The 22,100-nt window shown below is 36.0% G+C and overlaps 3 protein-coding genes across 3 annotated transcripts; all 3 read right to left on the reverse strand.

The window, feature by feature from the left end:
• Nucleotides 1-446: 446 nt before the first annotated feature.
• Nucleotides 447-7,688, reverse strand: vps26a (VPS26, retromer complex component A). Its single transcript, XM_016294145.1, has 9 exons — nucleotides 7,575-7,688; nucleotides 4,400-4,549; nucleotides 4,233-4,308; nucleotides 3,219-3,375; nucleotides 2,859-3,023; nucleotides 2,625-2,731; nucleotides 1,556-1,624; nucleotides 1,120-1,262; nucleotides 447-1,002 (listed from the first exon to the last, which is right to left on the reverse strand). Exons 1-9 carry the CDS (start codon nucleotides 7,575-7,577, stop codon nucleotides 889-891), a joined length of 984 nt encoding a protein of 327 aa, XP_016149631.1. The 5' UTR covers nucleotides 7,578-7,688; the 3' UTR covers nucleotides 447-888.
• A 651-nt stretch (nucleotides 7,689-8,339) lies between these two features.
• On the reverse strand, nucleotides 8,340-13,004 carry LOC107601835 (serglycin-like). Its single transcript, XM_016294146.1, has 3 exons — nucleotides 12,837-13,004; nucleotides 11,592-11,730; nucleotides 8,340-9,737 (listed from the first exon to the last, which is right to left on the reverse strand). Exons 1-3 carry the CDS (start codon nucleotides 12,901-12,903, stop codon nucleotides 9,470-9,472), a joined length of 474 nt encoding a protein of 157 aa, XP_016149632.1. The 5' UTR covers nucleotides 12,904-13,004; the 3' UTR covers nucleotides 8,340-9,469.
• Nucleotides 13,005-16,727: 3,723 nt separating this feature from the next.
• LOC107601781 (KIF1-binding protein homolog) lies at nucleotides 16,728-20,270 on the reverse strand. Its single transcript, XM_016294074.1, has 6 exons — nucleotides 19,795-20,270; nucleotides 19,557-19,655; nucleotides 17,608-17,687; nucleotides 17,334-17,517; nucleotides 16,957-17,050; nucleotides 16,728-16,795 (listed from the first exon to the last, which is right to left on the reverse strand). The coding sequence occupies exons 1-6, from the start codon at nucleotides 20,245-20,247 to the stop codon at nucleotides 16,728-16,730; spliced, it is 978 nt and encodes a 325-aa protein (XP_016149560.1). The 5' UTR covers nucleotides 20,248-20,270.
• Nucleotides 20,271-22,100: the final 1,830 nt, after the last annotated feature.

Raw genomic sequence — 22,100 nt, forward strand, 5'->3', positions numbered from 1 at the left:
TACAACAAAATTCCAGCATTTCTCTGTGGTGTCTAACAATTTAGACAGTATGAAATGTAATTGCAGCAGAGATGATATTTAGCAATCAATAGCAACAAATCTCAGAAATTCACAAAACTAATTAGGATCACAAAACTAAGTGACCCTCTTTTACTACTAAGCCAGTGTGTTATTCAAAACTGGGCTGACAAGTTGAATACATGTGCCCAATATAATTACACAAACTGCCCTAGTTTTATAAAGCTTCTAGTTCAAAACCTCTTTAAATATTTTATATATAGACACATACTTTTTTATTTCAAAGACAGAATTCCTTTAACACAAGGAGCATTTAAAGAACAAACAAAAAAAGAGAAGATGGCTAAATAAGTTAAATAGAATTTTTTTTACAACGTTTAAGTGGATTGCAAATACAGTGTGGCTGGGTGCCATTACATTTCTTGAACTTTTTTTTAAACGGATCCCATTGTCTTTATTAACTGTTACTATGAACTCAGATTCACCAGCTAGCATGCATGAGAAAGCTCTTTAAAATGTGTTTAGGTCTATGTTTCCGCTCTATGATGTGGAACATAGAGGATACCAGTGAGTGCACTTTTAAAAACATTTCTTCATCTAGGGAGGCGTGCAACCTTGAAGATGTGCTATATTACTTACATTATTGTTTCCAGTGCTTTCTAAAAAGTGTCCTTATATACTAACAGATTGCTTGCTGTAGATGGCAGGGAGGGCAGAGCCAAATCAGGCACAGTTTATCACCATAAGCTGTGAGGGGTGACCATGTGAACAGCGATCTGCATGTATGTTCGGGTGGAAGATGTTCTCCTCTCCTGCGACTGGTCACTGAGAGGTACGTGTGTCCCTGGCTGGTTGCTCTCCAGACCCCGCTCACATTTCCGGCTGCTCAGCAGAGAGACTTGGCCGAGGCTCAGGTGACTCGTAGCGCTGATGGAAGTTCCGTTTCCGCAGTTTCTCGGGTGCCTTCCTCCACAAAACTATTTCCTACAAAAAAATACGAAGCATTCTATTCACCTTGCTGGACAAACAGACACTGAAAGTGTACAATTTTTATATGATAATTAAATGTATTTTATACTGTAAATTTGATTACTACTGTACCTGCTGTTTAAAGTATCTCCTATCTTCTTCATCCACAAGCACCAAGTTCAAAAAGTACCTCACAGAGAATTTCTTGTTTACATCTCTCATTGTGGCTGTAAGGTCATAACCAGCCAGGAAAAGGCGAATAGGAATGGATTCACCTAGAAATACATTTTAGACCAATAGGGAGGAAAAGTCAGTAATGAAACGGGCAATTTAGTTGATTCTACTTCAATAACCCTGCATTGAACTGAATGTGATGATTCATGCACGAAAGGTTTAACGAATGGTTTACACAGAAATTTGTTCTGTTCGTGATTCATGAATGAGGCCCATTATTTATGTTCTGGCATTAGTACTCTGTGTCTTCTGTAGAAGTAACCTTTTTAAAAGACTCCTCTACATTTATATCCTTACAAAATGATACCGAAAATGGTGTGGAGCAGCTGCTCACCTTTCACTGGTGCTCCATCCATAATCTCATATTTAGCCACAGTCTCGGTCTCAGTAGTTGTGCTCGGCCCTAGATAGGCATGTCACAGGATACAAGGTGAAAAGTTTATAAAAATAAATTACAAACATACTATTGTTCAAACGTTTGGGGGCACATTTAAAAAAAAAATGTTTATATTACATATTTTACTATGTTCTTAAAAATTTATATTTCAAATAAATCTTGCTCTTTTGAACTTTCTATTCATCAAAAAATACACCCTTGTTTCCACAAAAATATTAAGCAGCACAACTGTTTTCAACATTGATAAAAAAAAATAAATAAAATGTTTATTAAACACTAAATCAGGTGCTCCATCCATAATCTCATATTTAGCCACAGTCTCGGTCTCAGTAGTTGTGCTCGGCCCTAGATAGGCATGTCACAGGATACAAGGTGAAAAGTTTATAAAAATAAATTACAAACATACTATTGTTCAAACGTTTGGGGGCACTTTAAAAAAAATAAAAATTTTAATATTACATATTTTATTATGTTCTTAAAAATTTATATTTCACATAAATCTTGCTCTTTTTAACTTTCTATTCATCAAAAAATACACCCTTGTTTCCACAAAAATATTAAGCAGCACAACTGTTTTCAACATTGATAAAATAAATAAATAAAATGTTTATTAAACACTAAATCAGCATATTAGAATGATTTCTGATGGATCATGTGACACTGGCCACTGAAAATTCACAGGAATACATTACATTTGAAAACAGATTGAAACAGAAATATATATTTTTTTATTAAAATGTAATACTTAACAATATTACTGCTTTTATAGCACTGTTTTACTGTATTTAATGCAGCCTTGGTGAGCAAAAATGTTTCAAAGATTTTCAAAACATTTCCAACCCCAACCTTTTGAACAGTAGTGTATATAAAGAAATTGGTTTAAAATAAATAAAAAGCTAAAGAAACTGGACTACAATAAATGTTCTTTAATAATAACTTTTAACAGTCATTCTTAAATCATACGCACATATACGTGTATAAAACTTAACACGAAAGGAGATCATACCAATTCCCGTCATTTCTTTCTTGATCAACTGAAGCTCCATGTGTTGGATTTTAATCCGTACAAGTAAGAAGTAGATTTTACCCACAATTACATCTTTGAGGTGATACCTGGCAGGCAAGAAGACCTCGGTTAGCTCAAAATCAAACCAATCAATCCATACATACTCAGAATTACTCAGCAGCTCACTTCATGTAACTAGGATTAAATCAACAGTAAAGTTCTAAGTGCACTTACTTGGACTTATTGTATTCAAACTCTATATGCAGGCAGTCTTCAATGCCCACTTCCATTTTGATAGAGTTGTTGACATCAGGGTAGGAGGCCAGCTGATGCACAATGAGGTCATACTCCTTTACCAAATCAGACAGCCTCCTCACAATTGTAACTTTAAGGAAATACCTGCAGAGACGTGAAAAGCACATGTCCTTGTCTGACTTATGAAAAAAGATAAAACCGTTTAAATTAAAGCCAGGACAAATTTTAAAGGCTAACTGTGTGTTAAAGCAGCAGTCAAAAGACAAAATACTGTCATTTTTCTCATTAATGCTTAGCCAGGATAATTAAAAAAAAAACATTTACAAAGTCTTCACTAACCTCAATCGCACATTCGCTCCAACATAAGACTCGTATGGCTTTTCCACCTGCATGAACTCAAAGTCATAGCTGCGGTTCTGTGTCAGCTCTCCGGGCAGAGCAAGCTCCTTTACAAGGTTTACAAACTCATGAGTATTGCTTTTATCACTGAAGAGCTCTGCATGAAGGGAGACACACACACTTATGCAGTGGCTAGACAGAAAACAAAATACATTGCATGCAGCAATCTTCAGATCGCTGAGACAATCAGAATCACTAATGAGACCTAAAAATTCCAGTTTCAAGTAATTGCAAGTAACTAATTGAATTAAATGTGAAATTTTGTAGAAAAACAGAAATAGAATCTTTGTTTTATTTACAACTTTGAAAAATCATTTTTGGAGAGAGAGAGAGAGACAGGGTCACATCACAGTGGACTTAGCTGTCTTAACCATGGCTTGTGTACTGCAAACACATACCAGCTTCATCATTGTGTCTGTCACGCGACTCTGTTCCCCTTTCAGGCTTGAACTTTACATTTATTTTGAAAGATGAAGCTCACAATTATGGTAAGGGGCGTTACATTTCCGACGAGTGCTTGCGGTGTTCGGTCAATCACAATGCACTGGGTCAGCTGGCCAATCAGAGCAGACTGCGCTTGTCGGAAGGAGGGACTTTGTAGAAAACGAAGCGTTTGAGAGAGGCGGGGCATATATGACCTACAATAATGTACAGTATTTGAAAAATAATGTGTTTTTTGAACATGAAAGCATGTCAACATATTCTGTTACACCAAATACACAAAATAATAATCTTTAAAAAAGCATCATATGACCCCTTTAATAATGAATTCAACTGGGGCACCATAACAGATGCCTCCCTCACAGAAATGTGTAGAGTAGTCTAGCTCCCTTTCCATGTGACAACCACATGCTCTCCTAAGATCTCAGCACAGTAGAACAGCAATACTGAAGCTGGTTTACTGCATGAATGTCTTGAGAAAAGAGAATAAGTGAATGTGTTGAGTTAACTCACCGATCTGTCCTACAAACTCAATGCGAATTCCCTGATGTTCAAGCCTTTTGCCTGTTTGTTTCACATTGATATTTACCTTGGGGTGACATAACACAATGCGTGTCAGTTGTCTTTGAAATTAAGAGACTTTAGGAAAGGACTCACACAGGAAATGTCTACACGCTCACCTTTCCTGAAACTGATTCTCCATCATAAAACAAATAATGCTTCTCCAATTTCCCATCTTCAGTCTTCAGCTCGGCTGTTTTTCTGCTTTCAGCATCGTTCAGAATGACATCGATTTCACACACTGGGCCAAACAGACCTCCAAGGAAACTCTGAAAGAATGACAATGTTAATTCTATTTTTTTCAATTCACTTTGTTAACCATGTTTAAATGATTAAACAAATCATTTAATATTTACGTCTTTAGTCCCTGCTGAGTGATGGCTAAATTTAGGCTACATTTACATTCTACTCTGTGTATTTCTTTTATATTATTGTAGTCGTGATAAAAATGGAAGTCTGACATTTAGTAAAAACATATGTATGTATAATTTGCAAAAAGAACTATAACATGCATTTAGAAAACAGACAAGGTGAATTTTCATTTCATGACAACTTCATTTCACATACTTTGTATTTGGATCAAATATGAGACATCCCATTTTGGTGTCCGCACTGAATTAAATTTACAAAAGTGATTTTACAAACCTATAAAGCATAATAAATGCAAGTGGAGTGTCTACTTTAACATTTTAAATCACTTTTGTGAAAATAAAATGTCAAAATATGTGACAAATAATGTTCCATTGTCATTCTGTGTAACAGACATATTTACGTAACAATAAAGCAACATATTAATTCTGACCCGTGCTTATTAAACTATGTAAAAGAAAAAGTGAGCATACTAAATTGTACTATATTTTAAATGATTAGAAACTTTGTTTGAAGGAGTTTTGGTAGCTGCACTCACTGTGATCCTTAAATTATGTCATTTCTTTGAATGCCACCTAATGTTTCTTGTTCTAAAGATGCCTGACAAAATATTTTGGTATATGAACTGTTACACTGAATGGCATTTTAGTGGGTGTCTTCTGTAAATCACGGTAACAAAGTATGATTAAAAAAATTATTAAAGCTGAAAAGCAGAAAAAAATTAAAGCTTTATAAATCTGATACTTGAAAACCCATGTTCGTCTTTGTCCCACATCACATAGCTAGTTTAGATTCAATGTGAGAATATTGAAAATCTAGGTTTCCCCTAAAATTATGTTCAAAATTATGAACACTTTGACATAACTATTAGGGGTGACACAGTTGTGGTCCTACATCACAACAGCGACATTCCAAGTCTATCTGTTTAACGCAGTAATTTTACACATCAATTAACACATGTTGGTATTAGCTTAACTGTTCAGTCTGTCTCTATACAAATATAATCACATCTATAGAATAGCTAAATAAACTCTGCAAATACAAGTAAATGCCGACGCAGTGCAAAAACGTATCATGTGCACTGCTTTGCTCGATATCCATTCGGAGAGAGGAAGCGCTGTAGAAACATTTACCAGTCTGTGCAAAACGCTTAACTTACAAATAGCTTAATTTTAGTGAAAAACACCATGAACTAGATATCTAGTTTGGATTCAACCTTCAGCTTTACAGCTGTTTTTAAAGGTCCTGGAGGACTTGCGTGGATGTAAGTGTTTTTCAAACAAGCTCAGAATGTACAAACGCTCCATTAGAGCTCATTTGTAAGGCCACTAGAGTCCGGTTACTGTGTTTTATCAGTGTTTCTCGCTGACTGATAATGAGCAGCCTCCCCACCCAATCCTTCACGACTTCCATGGCCTACTTCGGACTGGATACACTGCAAACATGTTTGCCAGGATCGTGGGCTTTTATTCCAGAGGGAATAAGGCAAGCGGTGTATTAAGTGCAACAATTTCAACCATTAATTGCAGTCTGAATTAACGCTCACCATTTCAGCTCTGTAGCTTTAGCTTGAACAGTTCTCCTCAGTACAGCTTCCGCTGGATCCCTGTTCCTCTGAGCTGAACGGACTGGGACCGACGGGAACACAGCGAGTGAGCGCTGAAACATCAACCACACCACTGAACTTCAAAATAAAAGTTTTTTGTTTTGTTTGTTTGTTTACATTGTATGAGCATATTTTGTGTAAAGTAAACAATTATTATTATGTTTCACATAATTCTTTACATTTAGTTTACATATATTCATGTTATAATCTGACCCGTGCTTATTAAACTATGTAAAAGAAAAAGTGAGCATACTAAATTGTACTATATTTTAAATGATTAGAAACTTTGTTTGAAGGAGTTTTGGTAGCTGCACTCACTGTGATCCTTAAATTATGTCATTTCTTTGAATGCCACCTAATGTTTCTTGTTCTAAAGATGCCTGACAAAATATTTTGGTATATGAACTGTTACACTGAATGGCATTTTAGTGGGTGTCTTCTGTAAATCACGGTAACAAAGTATGATTAAAAAAATTATTAAAGCTGAAAAGCAGAAAAAAATTAAAGCTTTATAAATCTGATACTTGAAAACCCATGTTCGTCTTTGTCCCACATCACATAGCTAGTTTAGATTCAATGTGAGAATATTGAAAATCTAGGTTTCCCCTAAAATTATGTTCAAAATTATGAACACTTTGACATAACTATTAGGGGTGACACAGTTGTGGTCCTACATCACAACAGCGACATTCCAAGTCTATCTGTTTAACGCAGTAATTTTACACATCAATTAACACATGTTGGTATTAGCTTAACTGTTCAGTCTGTCTCTATACAAATATAATCACATCTATAGAATAGCTAAATAAACTCTGCCAATACAAGTAAATGCCGACGCAGTGCAAAAACGTATCATGTGCACTGCTTTGCTCGATATCCATTCGGAGAGAGGAAGCGCTGTAGAAACATTTACCAGTCTGTGCAAAACGCTTAACTTACAAATAGCTTCATTTTAGTGAAAAACACCATGAACTAGATATCTAGTTTGGATTCAACCTTCAGCTTTACAGCTGTTTTTAAAGGTCCTGGAGGACTTGCGTGGATGTAAGTGTTTTTCAAACAAGCTCAGAATGTACAAACGCTCCATTAGAGCTCATTTGTAAGGCCACTAGAGTCCGGTTACTGTGTTTTATCAGTGTTTCTCGCTGACTGATAATGAGCAGCCTCCCCACCCAATCCTTCACGACTTCCATGGCCTACTTCGGACTGGATACACTCTAGGACTAGGATCGTGGGCTTTTATTCCAGAGGGAATAAGGCAAGCGGTGTATTAAGTGCAACAATTTCAACCATTAATTGCAGTCTGAATTAACGCTCACCATTTCAGCTCTGTAGCTTTAGCTTGAACAGTTCTCCTCAGTACAGCTTCCGCTGGATCCCTGTTCCTCTGAGCTGAACGGACTGGGACCGACGGGAACACAGCGAGTGAGCGCTGAAACATCAACCACACCACTGAACTTCAAAATAAAAGTTTTTTGTTTTGTTTGTTTGTTTACATTGTATGAGCATATTTTGTGTAAAGTAAACAATTATTATTATGTTTCACATAATTCTTTACATTTAGTTTACATATATTCATGTTATAATATAAAAATGCTTAACTTAAAAAAAATTCTTTCAGGCATTATTTTGTACTCTATTTGTGTCTGGTTTGATTATTTCAATAACTGAATTATTACATTTATTAAGTACAATTTCTGATGGTCAGAACAGTTTTATGACAATTTTGTGTGCCACAATTTGTATTTGTGCCTTAATTACAATTAATTGAATTCAATGAATTTCATTCATTGTTTTGAGTTCTTTATACTTTTTTTTTTTTTTTACATTTTACTGTAAAGCCTTTAGTAGACTGTTGAATGGCATGTTACATTGTGACAACGTGCCCCACTGTTGGTCACAAAACAAAACTTTAAACCTGCTCCGAGAAACCTACATGTTTTCATGTTGCAAAGTATTATTTAAAAGCATGATTTTCTTTCTTTTGTATACAAATACAAATGTGTTAAAAAAATAATAATTTAATACACATTAAGGCCTAATTAAACTTGAACACTTATCCGAGCTTCTTCAAAATTATATTGGCAACAACAAAAAAAATGTCCCTTGAAGCTGTGAAATCACTTGTTACAACAACAGATGAAACGCTGCACAACACAAACTTCTTCTGATATCAGGCCAGGCCATTCAAATGAAGTGATGGTCATAGTTGAACAAAAAGGCCAGCCACACAACACTAATGGAGCTGCAGATCTCTTTAGCTGGAATAGAAGAAACTGGAGATACTGATCTGTTTGGTTCTTGAGAGAGTGGCTGCCACTTCTGATAAAGTCACATCTGGCGTTTGCTAGCTATGTGAAATGGCCCATGAAAGTCCAGCTTTGAATCCAGATGAAAATCTCCTTTTGCTTCTGAAAAGTTACAAGTGTTGAATCTAAAGCGAGGAAAATATTTGATTGTGTTGGTGTAACTTTGAAGGTAACAGAAACTAAATGTGGGTGTAAATGGTTTCTGAAGGCAGTGTGTCATCTTAACCACATGGCATACTTTTGAATTCCACATTTGCACCTTTTGAAAACAATTTTATAATGTTGCTCTACATACAGATTGATTCTAAATGTTATGTCTGTACTCTTCTAGATGCTGAGAAACCGATCATGAGATGTAAGTCCGGAAACGCACAAGACAGTGTGATAATACACTTCTGGTAAAACAGGAAGCCTGAACAGCTGACCTCATCTCATATTTAGAACATTTCTTCAATACAGTTCATTCCTCCTTTTTCTGGTGTAAAGTGCTTAAAATAACAGGCGAATGCTTTTTTTGAAAGTTCAGAATATATTACAAATACAATATGGCAAAAAATATTTGTACAAAATTTACTTCTTGCTATCCAAACAATTTATTTCAGTTGCCCCTGTTGAATTTAGTAATATTTCCATTCCAAATGGATTTAAATTATTGTTTTAATAAAGATCATAGGTCACACTGTGGACATTAAGAGTAAATAAACAAATAATAATATAAAAGTTTCAAAGTTGAAGAGCAAACAAAAATAGATCCTTACAATGCAAACTGGAATACAATAAACTTTTGCAGAGCATGTCACAGTTTAAGAATATATATTAATTATACCTGTGACCAAAAAAGCAGCATCCCGTATGGTTCACATTGTACAAAAAAATAAAAAGCACATGAGATCTAAGGTAACCCTTTATGCAATAATGTTTTCCTCTTTCAAATCCTCTTTAGAAAGCCAATCTATTTTTTGAGGTGCAACATATTCAGAGTAATCAATGTCTCCACTGAACTCAGTCGACCCCTCCTCTTCATTCTTGTTGACTTCTTGCTCTGGACTTCTTGCGTCTCTCATCAACTTCTGATCCATGCTGATAAAAGGAGCGAAGGCGTCTGAGTTACCTGAACCCTCTCCTGACTGCTCCTCCATCTCAGGAGTGGCTTCCTCTGTGCTAACTGGGAATCTGTTGGAAACAAAAGCACAAAGTCGTTCAAGAGCGCTCCAACATCCTCTCAGCCCTTCCTGTAATTTTGTTGAGAACATAAGGAGTCCATTTCTTAACCATCCTGACCTCCCCGCTCTAGACTTAAAAACAAACTGGAATATCTAAATAAAAAAACGCATATTCCTTGTGACAAGCACAATGTTTTAGAGTACCTACTTTAGTATAGGGAAGATATTGGGAAATGTAACAGTTAACCTCAAGAGTGAGTGAATAATAGGAGCATTAAAGGGACAGTTCACACACACACACACACACACACACACACACACACACACACACACACACACACACACACACACACACAAAAATACATTTCTCTCATTTATTCACCCTCAAGTTGATCCCAACCTGTATGACTTTCTTTCATCTGTTGAATAATATATTGTTCAATAGATGAACCTTCTTGAAGAAACCAAACAGTTGCTGGTAGCCATTGACTTCCACAGTATGGAGAAATTTTTTTTACTATGGAAGTCAATGAGGACCAGAAACTGTTTACCAACATTGTTGTTACCAACTGTTAACCAACCAGAAACTGGTTGCTAACATTCTTCAAAGTATCTTCTTGTGTGTTCAAAATCAATCAATCAATACCATTTAAAAAAATCATACAGGTTTTGAACAACATGAGCTTGAGTAAATGATGACAAAGTCTTCATTTTTGGGAGAACTCTCCGTTTAATTTACTGAGAAATATTCTATATTGTTTTCAGCATTCTAGTTATCTCATTAATCTGTGAGATATTATGTTTTCCGGCTATGAAGGTCATGAACATTTTGAGGAGATACAGCTGTGACGTCAATGTGATTGATGTGTGGAAGGAAGTGATTCGGCATGAGAAATGCTGAGTAGAAAAAGGCACAATCTGAAGATAAATTTGAAGTAATTAAAAAAACATTGATGTTACATTGATATCAATAAGACCATAATCACATATTGTTTGATTGGCAGAAATTATAAAACATTCGAGTGCTATATCTAGTGCCTTGTCTACTTATATAATACACAACAATTGTAGTTGTAAGAATGAGCACTAAAAATTTATATTTGACATTATAAAACCTTGGAGAAAACATCTCTAAAGCCTTACGGATATTTATATTTCCAAGAAAAGACATAGTCTAAACTACTTTGAGCAGAAATAATCTGCACTGCCAGGAAAACGATAACAGAGATTTGAATCATGTGGTAAGGCTTCACAATCAATATGTCACGACATAAGAGTGACTTGGGAAATGCCCCTGACGTTCAACAACTTCAGCATATTTTGTTAAAAAAGATTCTTTTCTAACCGCCTTTTTCTATATGATACTTAATAAGGAAGCAGTCAGTTCTTCCTGTAGGTAGAAAAAAGTCTCTCACAACACTTTCTGTTTTACAGACCCATTTGTTTACTTGCTGGCTGCTACTTTAACATTGATAGCATCTCTGATGGGTTTCTTTAAAAGCCCTATACAGATATTGAAATTATTACAATATCGATGGATGATTAAACTGTAACACAACTCCTGAGGTCCCTTCCTTAATCATGATTATTTGTTGTTTTTTTTACTAATAATCATATTCCGGTATGACAGCAGGTATAGTGGTGATATAATTTTTGTTGTGTTATTAAAACTGAATCTAAATCTAATCAAATGATACTATTCATTTGTAGTAGTGACATGCATGCATCCTGTTAGTTTTGACTAGATATAAACACACACATCAAAGAAATAACTGAACAGATTCTGCTTTTAAAATGAACACTACATACCATAATACAGTACTAATTCTCAATAAAAATGGATATGAATAAAAAGGCAACTTACATGTGTTTTGCAGCAGAAGGTGGAAGTCGAGAGCTTTGTCCTGATAGGGGCACCAGGGGGCCCTTTTGTGTGACACAGTTTGCGTACTTATCCTCCGGCTTGCATTTCACCCACATATACCTGCCTTTGGATGGGGCTCCTGTGTTCAGGGATAATACAGAATGACAGATGAGAGGTCTGTCAGACATTACCACCATCCTCAAACTCCTCGGGAATTATAAAAAAAAAATGACCTGGCCAGATTTCCTAAATAGGCTATCTTCTGTGTTTTTATGATGTTTTTTTTTTGTTTGTTTTTTTGAAAGCACAAATTGTATTTATTAAATAGATTTCATGTGGGGTTTTTGTTTTCATTTATTATGTAGGCTAGCTAGGCCTAGCCTATATCTTATGTGTTATTTATTTATTGTTTGTGTATTTTTTATTGTGTATTATATGAATTTCGCAGACGAATATCGTGGTATATGACATTTTTTCATTTCATGACATTTAAAACCCTTTCGTGCACTACTATCCAGCGACGTCGCAACACCGCTACTGAATGTACTGCACGAAGTGATCAGTGTAGTCTGATTCCCAAACTAACGACTCTAAGGAGTTCTTTTTAGTGACTCAAACCCATGCTTCACGTTGCAGGGTAGTCCGAACGAATAATTCTAACGAGCCGGTTCTTTGTAGTGAATCAAACCCACATATCTCGACCAATAGGCCTATATCTTCTATTGAAATAAAATGTTCTAATCAGCAACAGGCTTATGTGTAATAAGAATCAATTCATATTTCCGATAGCCTAAATTCATTATGATTATAGCCTACTATTTATTATAAAACAATTATTATAATTAAGCTTCTAATTAATGGCATTATTGATATAGTTAATTAATTTAAGTAAATAGCCTATTCAGACTGGTCCCCCCCCCCCCTTTTAAATTGACAAATTAAAAGCGCAAAAATAAGGTCAAGTAAAATGTCAAGCTTAACGTTAATTGTGTAGGCTACGTAACAGAGCTGAATGTATAGATTTTTCCCCCCAGTAGCCTATAATCATGGATGATTTGACAGTCAACTACCAGTGTTGAAAGTTAGGCTACTTAATTGCATTTTGTTATATATTGTATAATAATTTATTTTGATCTTTACGTGAAGACACGCAGGTTCTGAAACCTAGAAACACTTTCCGTAACAGACCATTAAGTTTATCATCTATTTTTAACATCTGATCTTAAAATGCCAAAATAAACTTACCCAGTCCTCTGTCCCCAAAAAGGCATATTATTGCCAGTGCCAAAGTTATTCTGTGGTAAAATCTCATTCTGTCGTCCCTGTCAAGCAGAAGATGCGAAAGAAAATGTCTTCAGATGAACATCAGACAAGAACTTTTCCCAGTTCAGTGCTAGCTATGCAACAGACCCTGCCCCTGTGTGCGTCAGTTTCCTGAAAGCAGCCTACAGCAGCTCGGTTTGGCAAGGTTTCTCAACACTCAATCCTAAAAAACACCTTGAGTATTAGCCTACCAATACACAACCCGAATCCAACCGTCGTTTTAAAAATACACAGCATGAATGGCGGAACAAGTCAGCTTAAAACTAAACAAAAATATACCAATTAAAGTGAAAACTCAAAGCTAGACCTTGGCTAAAAGTGAGTGTCAAGAAAGGCTAGTGCTCTACTAGACAATAACATTCATTTGAAAGTTTTAGCTATAACATAAGTCATTTATAAGGTCCATGTTTATTGGTTAATTCTTTAAAAAGTGAAATTCAGTGATTTTTTAGAAAAAACGTGTACTCCATTATAAATCACTATTGTGTCAGGTGCAGACTTGAGCAACAAATGCTGCAAACATTCTGCTGAAACATCCTGAAAGCCATTGCCCCATACCAGTTTCTATAAAAAATCTTTTCATACCAGCCTCACAGTATTTACATTTTGTTGTTGTAACTTGTCTGAGATGGTGAGCAATATTAACACTCAGCCTATGATTAATGAGGACAAATTCTGCAGAATCACCCATAAATTTACAGTATATCAGGTTATTTCCAGAACGAAGACGTAACTCTTCTGTGGGAATGGGTTGATGTCACTCCCACTAGATTATATCAAATAACACGAATGTGAAATTCTACAGTACAAATAACACGAATGTGAAATTCTACAGTACAAATAACACGAATGTGAAATTCTACAGTACAAATAACACACAACAATGGCATTTTTAACAAACACAAAGAGTTTCTGCATGCAGATGTACTGTATATGTTTTTAAATTAATGAGTTTACTACTCAATGTGTATTACTTGTAATGTGTATTACTATCCACGTTGATAAATGAACGACTGCCAAGAAATGCTATATGCATAACACATTATGTTTGTCTTTTGAAGTGAGATGAATATTTAATATGTTGCTATAAACATGCACACATGAATACATTTTTTATGTAAAACAGTAAAATATAGTGGAGCAGTGTTGCGCACAGTTGATACAAAGCTGTCATAACTTGCAGGAAGTGGTTTTGCACACACAGGAAATGACAAGGTTTCTCCTTTTATTAGCACATAGCATGGCAAGACAGAGAGGAATTCTACAGTACAAATAACACGAATGTGAAATTCTACAGTACAAATAACACGAATGTGAAATTCTACAGTACAAATAACACGAATGTGAAATTCTACAGTACAAATAACACGAATGTGAAATTCTACAGTACAAATAACACGAATGTGAAATTCTACAGTACAAATAACACACAACAATGGCATTTTTAACAAACACAAAGAGTTTCTGCATGCAGATGTACTGTATATGTTTTTAAATTAATGAGTTTACTACTCAATGTGTATTACTTGTAATGTGTATTACTATCCACGTTGATAAATGAACGACTGCCAATAAATGCTATATGCATAACACATTATGTTTGTCTTTTGAAGTGAGATGAATATTTAATATGTTGCTATAAACATGCACATATGAATACATTTTTTATGTAAAACAGTAAAATATAGTGGAGCAGTGTTGCGCACAGTTGATACAAAGCTGTCATAACTTGCAGGAAGTGGTTTTGCACACACAGGAAATGACAAGGTTTCTCCTTTTATTTGCACATAGCATGGCAAGACAGAGAGGAGTTTTCCATTACATGCATAAGCAAAAGGAAATTCTGTCTTGCGGATTATTCTAAGTATTACAAGTGCTGTCTGCTGGGGAGTTTATGTTTCTGTTAACATTGCTAATTTGACCATACTGTAGCAACCAGACTAATCACTTTTTTGGACAATTTTTAAGTATGATTACTTTAAGAAGACAATTTTGGGTTTAATGCACAGCATTAAATATAATGTAGGCATATAGAAATGACCTGACAACTGATTCAGATAAAAAAGGAGTCCTAAAACTCAAAGACACAGTTGTACATGAAGATGTCTCAAAATGTTTCTAAACAATCTTCATGTTTTAAATGGCACTGAGATGGAATGTACACTGAGTTTGGTGTTTGTCAAACTATATACTTAACTCTTGGCTAAGGTCGGCGTCTGAATTTTGTTTGTCTCTCAGGCTGAAGATGATCGTCTCAAACACACAGACATAGGACATTTACTCATATTTCAAGTATAATGATCAGATGCTGTATCTCAAGAACAGGAGCGTGTAATTTCGGTTTGGTAGAGCTTCCTCTGAGATAGTCATATTTGCTCCTTGCAGAGACTTGACTATAACACGTAATGCTATTTCCTCTGGGAAAAAACCTGCACTCTCTGCATTTTCTCTTCTTTACAGTTACTCTGATGACAGCATCCTGTGTATTTATTTCTTTGTCTATAGCAAGCACGCAAGAGGTTTCCTGATTTGACTCTAACCTAAAACTGATCACACTGAAACCGAAACGATTATTACAAAACCATTGAGTTTTACTGGATTATAATTTATGAAGCTGAGAGTAAAAATGAGCTCAATAAGCAAATTTAAACCGCAGCAAGACTCTTATTACAGACTCTAGCTGATATCAAATTTTATGTTCGAGTAAAACGTGGCATACAACCATACAACTATAGTCCTCATATTTATTTTGGTATTAGTTGTTTATCACATGAATGTACAACAGATAATCCTATAACATAACAATAAAGAGAAGCACCAGAATGGTATTACTGAAATATTTAGAGAAGGAAATGCAGTAAGTTTGGTGTATTCAACTGTCTGTTGAAAACAGCCGTTAGTTGCACAGTTCACTCTGTGAAATCAGCTCATATTATAAATGCTGTTCTAATCTGTGATCCATCTTGTACAATATGAACCACATCCTTTGCGAAGAAAGAATGTACATCAAGCTTGCTGCTTAAATGTTCTTGATGCTACATTAACTCAATTAAATAAAATGAACATGACAGGCACTGTACTCTCTGGTACTTTCCTCTTTGCACTCAGCCAGTATAATGGCTGCACACTTGTGTGTAAATGGGAATTTTACATCAGAACAGATTTGGAGAAATTAAGCATTACATCACTTCCTCTGCAGTGAACGGGTGCCATCAGAATAAGAGTCCAAATTTTAAACCTACATGTATGAATTTTAATGTGCTGTAAGACAAAAGGAAAGCAGGAAAATACTTTATTTGAGGACATTAGGATTTAAAAAAAAACTTTAATAAGTTTTTTATTTTAATACTTTTTAAAGTGTAATTTATTCATGTCATGTCAAAGCTGAATTTTCAGTAGCGATTAAGTCAGTTTTCAGTCACATGGTCCTTTAGAAATCATTCTACTATGATGATTTCCTGCTCAAGAAACATTTTTCATCAAGTTGATTAATATTTGTTTGTGGAAACCATTTTTTCCCCCAGGATTCTTCTTTTGAAAATTTTCAAAAGAACAGCATTTATTTGCAATAGTAATATTTTGTAACATTATAAATGTCTTTACTGTTAATCAATTTAATGCATCTTTGCTCAATAAAAGTATTAATATCTTTTAAAAAAATCATACTGACCCCAGACTTTTTAATGGTAGTTTATATTAAACGTTGACTCTGCATTTGTAAATTCCATTAGTCTCATGCTTCAAATGCAGCATAATAACACTTTTCTAGATCTTTCAAAGATGTTTAGTAGGTATAACCTTTTTGTATAGTCTCTACAGGTTCTGTATCATTGGCCAAAGTTGTACAAACCACAGTTTGTTGGTTTGTACAACCTCAGGATCTGATGAAATGCAAAACAACCGACAAGCATGAGTGTTACAATAACAGACAGATAGTGTTGAATGCCATTGTTTCAGTACTATTATAATCAAATACAGTATTATTACAGTGAAAGTTTCACCAGAAGCAACATACAAGAATGAACACCACACAGAAACCCACTTTCTTTGGCAGCTGCTTCTGAGGGGATTTCTCCTGCAAGAGTAGCAATTACACTAGCCGCAGCCAAACAGTGACGAGCCTCCATGTACCGTGTCTGTGATACAATGACAACAGAGACAAAGTTTATTACTATGACCTTGACTACAGAATCATGGAGGTTATGAATAGGGATGTCCCGAGCCAATCTCAAGGATTGGGATCGGCCGATTAAGCATTTTTTAAAACTGATCGTATTGGCTATCCTAAGCTTGATCCTTATATTACATCAGCTGTCATGCCAGTGTTGTGCAGTTGGCGGCAGTATGCACCTTCCAGTAGGTTCGCTATTTACAAAAAAGAAAAGACGCTGTGGAACACACACTACATACACTTCATACCTTGGTGATGTAGTACTGTGACAGTGTGGCTGCATTAATAGCCCACTCGAGCGGCACAAACTGCTTGTACTCCAGCTGTCTCTGTAGTGTACTGTGACAGTACTGTCCAGCTCTCTCATACTGCTGCAGATTCTTGTACACTTGAGCCAGATAATACAGTGTGTGCGTATATGCCATTTCAAACCTGCTGACACATATGGGGAAAAAGTGGGGTTAAAACATTCGTAGAAGCACAATAACGTTTTATATAGAGGCTCATAGGGACGGATATTACCTTCTTATTTTCTCTTGTTGGGATAATTCTTCTCCCTCTAGCACGAAAAAGTCTTGAAGATCCAGTGGTGGTTGTCCATCCTGACATGCATAAAGGAAACAAATGTCAGCCCAAAACATTATCATCATCATGTATGTGCAACTGTATGTAGTTTTACGTATTTTTGTGACTTTTTGGAGCCCCTACAGTTAAAGGGTTAATTCACCCAAAAATGAAAATTCTGTCATTAATTACTCACCCTAATGTCGTTCCAAACCCCTAAGACCTTCGTTCAACTTCAGAACACAAATTAAGATATTTTTTGATGAACTCTGAGAGCTCTCTGACCCTGCATAGACAGCAATGCAACTGAAATGTTCCCAGACTCAGAACCGTAGTAAGGACATTGGTAAAACATTAATAGAAGAAAACATTCTTCTATTAACGGAGTTAACGTCTTCCGCCATTTTGGAGAGTACCACGACGTAAACACATAATCACATGATATCAGATTTAAAAAAAAAACATTTTAGAAGAGAACGCAACATCACGGTTGTCTGAACCAATGCGCATTAAGCTGTGTCGTCAGCCAGTCGTTTCCCATCATGCTTTTGATCAGCGCAGTCCGTGGAGAGCAACTGCGCAGTCCGACACAGCCGCCTCGCCGCTGCAAAAGTTTTTTGGTACACGTCAGCATGACATCAGAGCAAGTCGGACGTAACTCGGACACTTTTCTAACCAGCATGCATTTCATGGTGATCACCGGTGGTGATCGGTTCTGCTCAGATTTTGCTCATCTCAAACAAGCCTATTCTTGTCTACATCTGCTTCAGCGGTGAAACAATGGTGGACTGATGAGAGCTCACAGAGGACGGGTCTAAGCTAAGACTCCAGTCCAGTCTGTGCTGAAACGCTACTGTCAATCAAACTATCGGGGGATGGGCCTGTCAGTGTGACGTCACACAGACAGGCATCTGAGATTGGCTCGATTTGAGAAAGGGGAAATGATTTAACAAGATAAAAAAAAAAAAACATCGTGGGATGGGCCTGTCAGTGTGACGTCACACAGACAGGCATCTGAGATTGGCTCGATTTGAGAAAGGGGAAATGATTTAACAAGATAAAAAAAAAAAACATTGGGTGGATCTTTATCATTAAAGGGTGGTTGTGTACACACACTGCCAACACACATTTCAGTTCAAACATCTTGTAAAAGTGCATGTTGCATCCAGTGACCCTTCTGAATAAATTGTTATTTTTGTGTTCTTTGCGCACAAAAAGTATTCTTTAGCTTTGCAAAACTGAAGTTCAACCACTGATGTCACATGGACTGTTTTACCGATGTCTTTACTACGTTTCTGGGTCTGGGAACATTTCAGTTGCATTGCTGTCTTATGCATGGTCAGAGAGCTCTCAGAGTTCATCAAAAATATCTTAATTTGTGTTCTGAAGATGAACAAAGGTCTTACATGTTTGAAACGACATGAGGGTGAGTAACTAATGACAGCATTTTCATTTTTGGGTGAACTAACCCTTTAAGTGTGAAATACACCACTGGTGTCTAGCTGTCAAAGGGCCTGTCGCCCGTACCAGTACCAGTAAGAAACAGCTTATGAAACCTGTCCCATTCGTCTTATTAGAAATCAGCGTACCATCAAAAGGATTTAGAAATTACTGCCAAGGTAAAAAAAAAACTTCAATAAAAGCTATTTTTTATAAAAACTTAAAAGATGTTGCACACTTAATACACAAAAATAATCTTATACAATTCCTAAACTGGACGGTAGAGTACATAGTGTACAGTGCGTCATTTGGGACACTACTCTTGTTTTAAGCAAGCTTCAGGTTATGCTACAATACTGAGGAGACGTCACAGCGACGACATGCGGAACTCATTATATGATGGCCAAAATGCCGTTGTTTAGGGAAGTAAGTTCACTAGGGTTTGAGACAAAACGTGCCACACACACCTCTCTCATGTAGAGCAAATACATAGATTCGGCGATTTCCAGAAATCCTTGTGCTTTTTCGATCTCATCTCTTCCCGCCCACAAAATGCCGAGCTGATTCTGTCAAAAAACACAATACGTAACGTTACAATCACACAGCACAGCGCAGAAGTCAACCACCAACAGTGCAACACTGCACATTTATTAAACTACACGAAGCTTTTAGGAGGAAGGGCTCGTGTATGCAGTGTATATTTACCCGGGCCTGTATGAATAACGAGACGTTCTCCCGTGTTGTTGTGCACTTGTCGATGAGTTTCATGCAGTTCATCAGGTGCTGCTCTCCAGCTGACAGCTCCTCGGTCTCTATGTGGTTCACGCCGAGATAGTACTGCACCACCGCGAGCCTGGCCGCTCGCAGCCCGGCGGGAGAGTCTCCGGAACACGATTTCCCACATTCACCATTCTCCGGTTCTTCATCCACCATCTGCCTGCACTTACAGTCTGCTTCATTGTCAGCCTCGCCCTCCTCCTCCACGATTAGAATTTTTTTCAGTGAACAGTGGATTTCCTTCAGCAGATCTCTAGCTTTGTATTTCGATCGGAAAGGGTTGTTCTCAGGGTCTTTTCTCGACTCTACTTCGGAGAGCTCCTGGGCCAGGCGAAATTTCTCGCACAGGGTCCTCCACTCTGAGCTCTGGTTGGCAGCCATGTTTTTTTCGAGGTATGACAAGTGTTCACCAGCAGAGGTCAGTCAACGGCGCACAGGTTCTACTTTTAATGAACGAATACATTTACATATTTATAATAAACATTTTATTAAAAATAAATATTTATTTAATATCACAATTATTCGGTTGTTATGTTGCTAGCTATCATATTTTATCATTAGCCTCTGATATGGCTTCTTATGGCATTGCCTTTGATCAGTCACTGTCCCTTTCTCCCGTCCAGATACTCTGGCGCCATCTACAGGCCAAGCAGTGTATTTCACAGACATAAGCAGGCTTCTTGCACGTTGAGTTGACGGATATGACAGTTCAATCATTTTTTTAATACACTGGGCCTGTCCCAAAACCAACATTTGTGGTCTTTGAACCTGACCACTCACCGTATTTCCTGTGTTTGACCCATATGTTCAAAATTAAAATGCGTTTTTACAGAGCTTTATTTACACATTTTGATTTTTCAATACTTTTACGCTTTAAAATAAACTCGTAGTCCCTATTGTAAAAGACAACACAAGTTAACTGTGGTGCTTCTAATTAAATGATAAAAAAACAGTTGCACATGTTTTATAGCCTAACATACACATTCATATCTCCACACTAGCAAAATGTGCAACACTTTATGTTTCACTGCCTAATTATATGTAAAATTGTACAATAATATATTAAAGCAATGATATATCCCTACTGGCTGATTTTAGGTAAGACATAAAATGTTTTAACTAATAAATAAATTAGCATGCTTTCTCAGTTGATAAATCACAGACAATTGTATTACATGTTTTCTGAAATATTATATTTAAAATGGCAAATAAGGCATTATCAAAGTGAATTTGCTCTTATTTCCATACATTTCCAGAATAGAAGTTCAAATGTTATATAAACCAGGCAAATAATATATGAATACACCTCTCTGTCAAAACCTTCAGAATATAGAAAGGAACCAAACTGCAAAGTTGTATGCAAATGCTACTGAAGTGAAGATTTCTGATTTTGAGAAAATGGCCGTGAACTTTACAGGAACAAATAGATACAATAAGTAAAATAAAATAAACATTTTCTTTCTGATCTGAAAGAGATTTTGGAAGCAAAATAGCCCAAAATGTAAAATTTGAACAGCGCATGAAAAAAAATGTATCGTTTGTATGTATGTGTCTTGCCTAAAAATTATACAGGCCAAGCAGTGTATTTCACAGACATAAGCAGGCTTCTTGCACGTTGAGTTGACGGATATGACAGTTCAATCATTTTTTTAATACACTGGGCCTGTCCCAAAACCAACATTTGTGGTCTTTGAACCTGACCACTCACCGTATTTCCTGTGTTTGACCCATATGTTCAAAATTAAAATGCGTTTTTACAGAGCTTTATTTACACATTTTGATTTTTCAATACTTTTACGCTTTAAAATAAACTCGTAGTCCCTATTGTAAAAGACAACACAAGTTAACTGTGGTGCTTCTAATTAAATGATAAAAAAACAGTTGCACATGTTTTATAGCCTAACATACACATTCATATCTCCACACTAGCAAAATGTGCAACACTTTATGTTTCACTGCCTAATTATATGTAAAATTGTACAATAATATATTAAAGCAATGATATATCCCTACTGGCTGATTTTAGGTAAGACATAAAATGTTTTAACTAATAGATATATTAGCATGCTTTCTCAGTTGATAAATCACAGACAATTGTATTACATGTTTTCTGAAATATTATATTTAAAATGGCAAATGAGGCATTATCAAAGTGAATTTGCTCTTATTTCCATACATTTCCAGAATAGAAGTTCAAATGTTATATAAACCAGGCAAATAATATATGAATACAC

The sequence above is a fragment of the Sinocyclocheilus grahami genome, unplaced genomic scaffold (assembly GCF_001515645.1).
Source record: "Sinocyclocheilus grahami isolate Dianchi unplaced genomic scaffold, SAMN03320097.WGS_v1.1 scaffold313.1, whole genome shotgun sequence".
In the NCBI taxonomy this organism is placed as follows: Eukaryota; Metazoa; Chordata; class Actinopteri; order Cypriniformes; family Cyprinidae; genus Sinocyclocheilus; species Sinocyclocheilus grahami.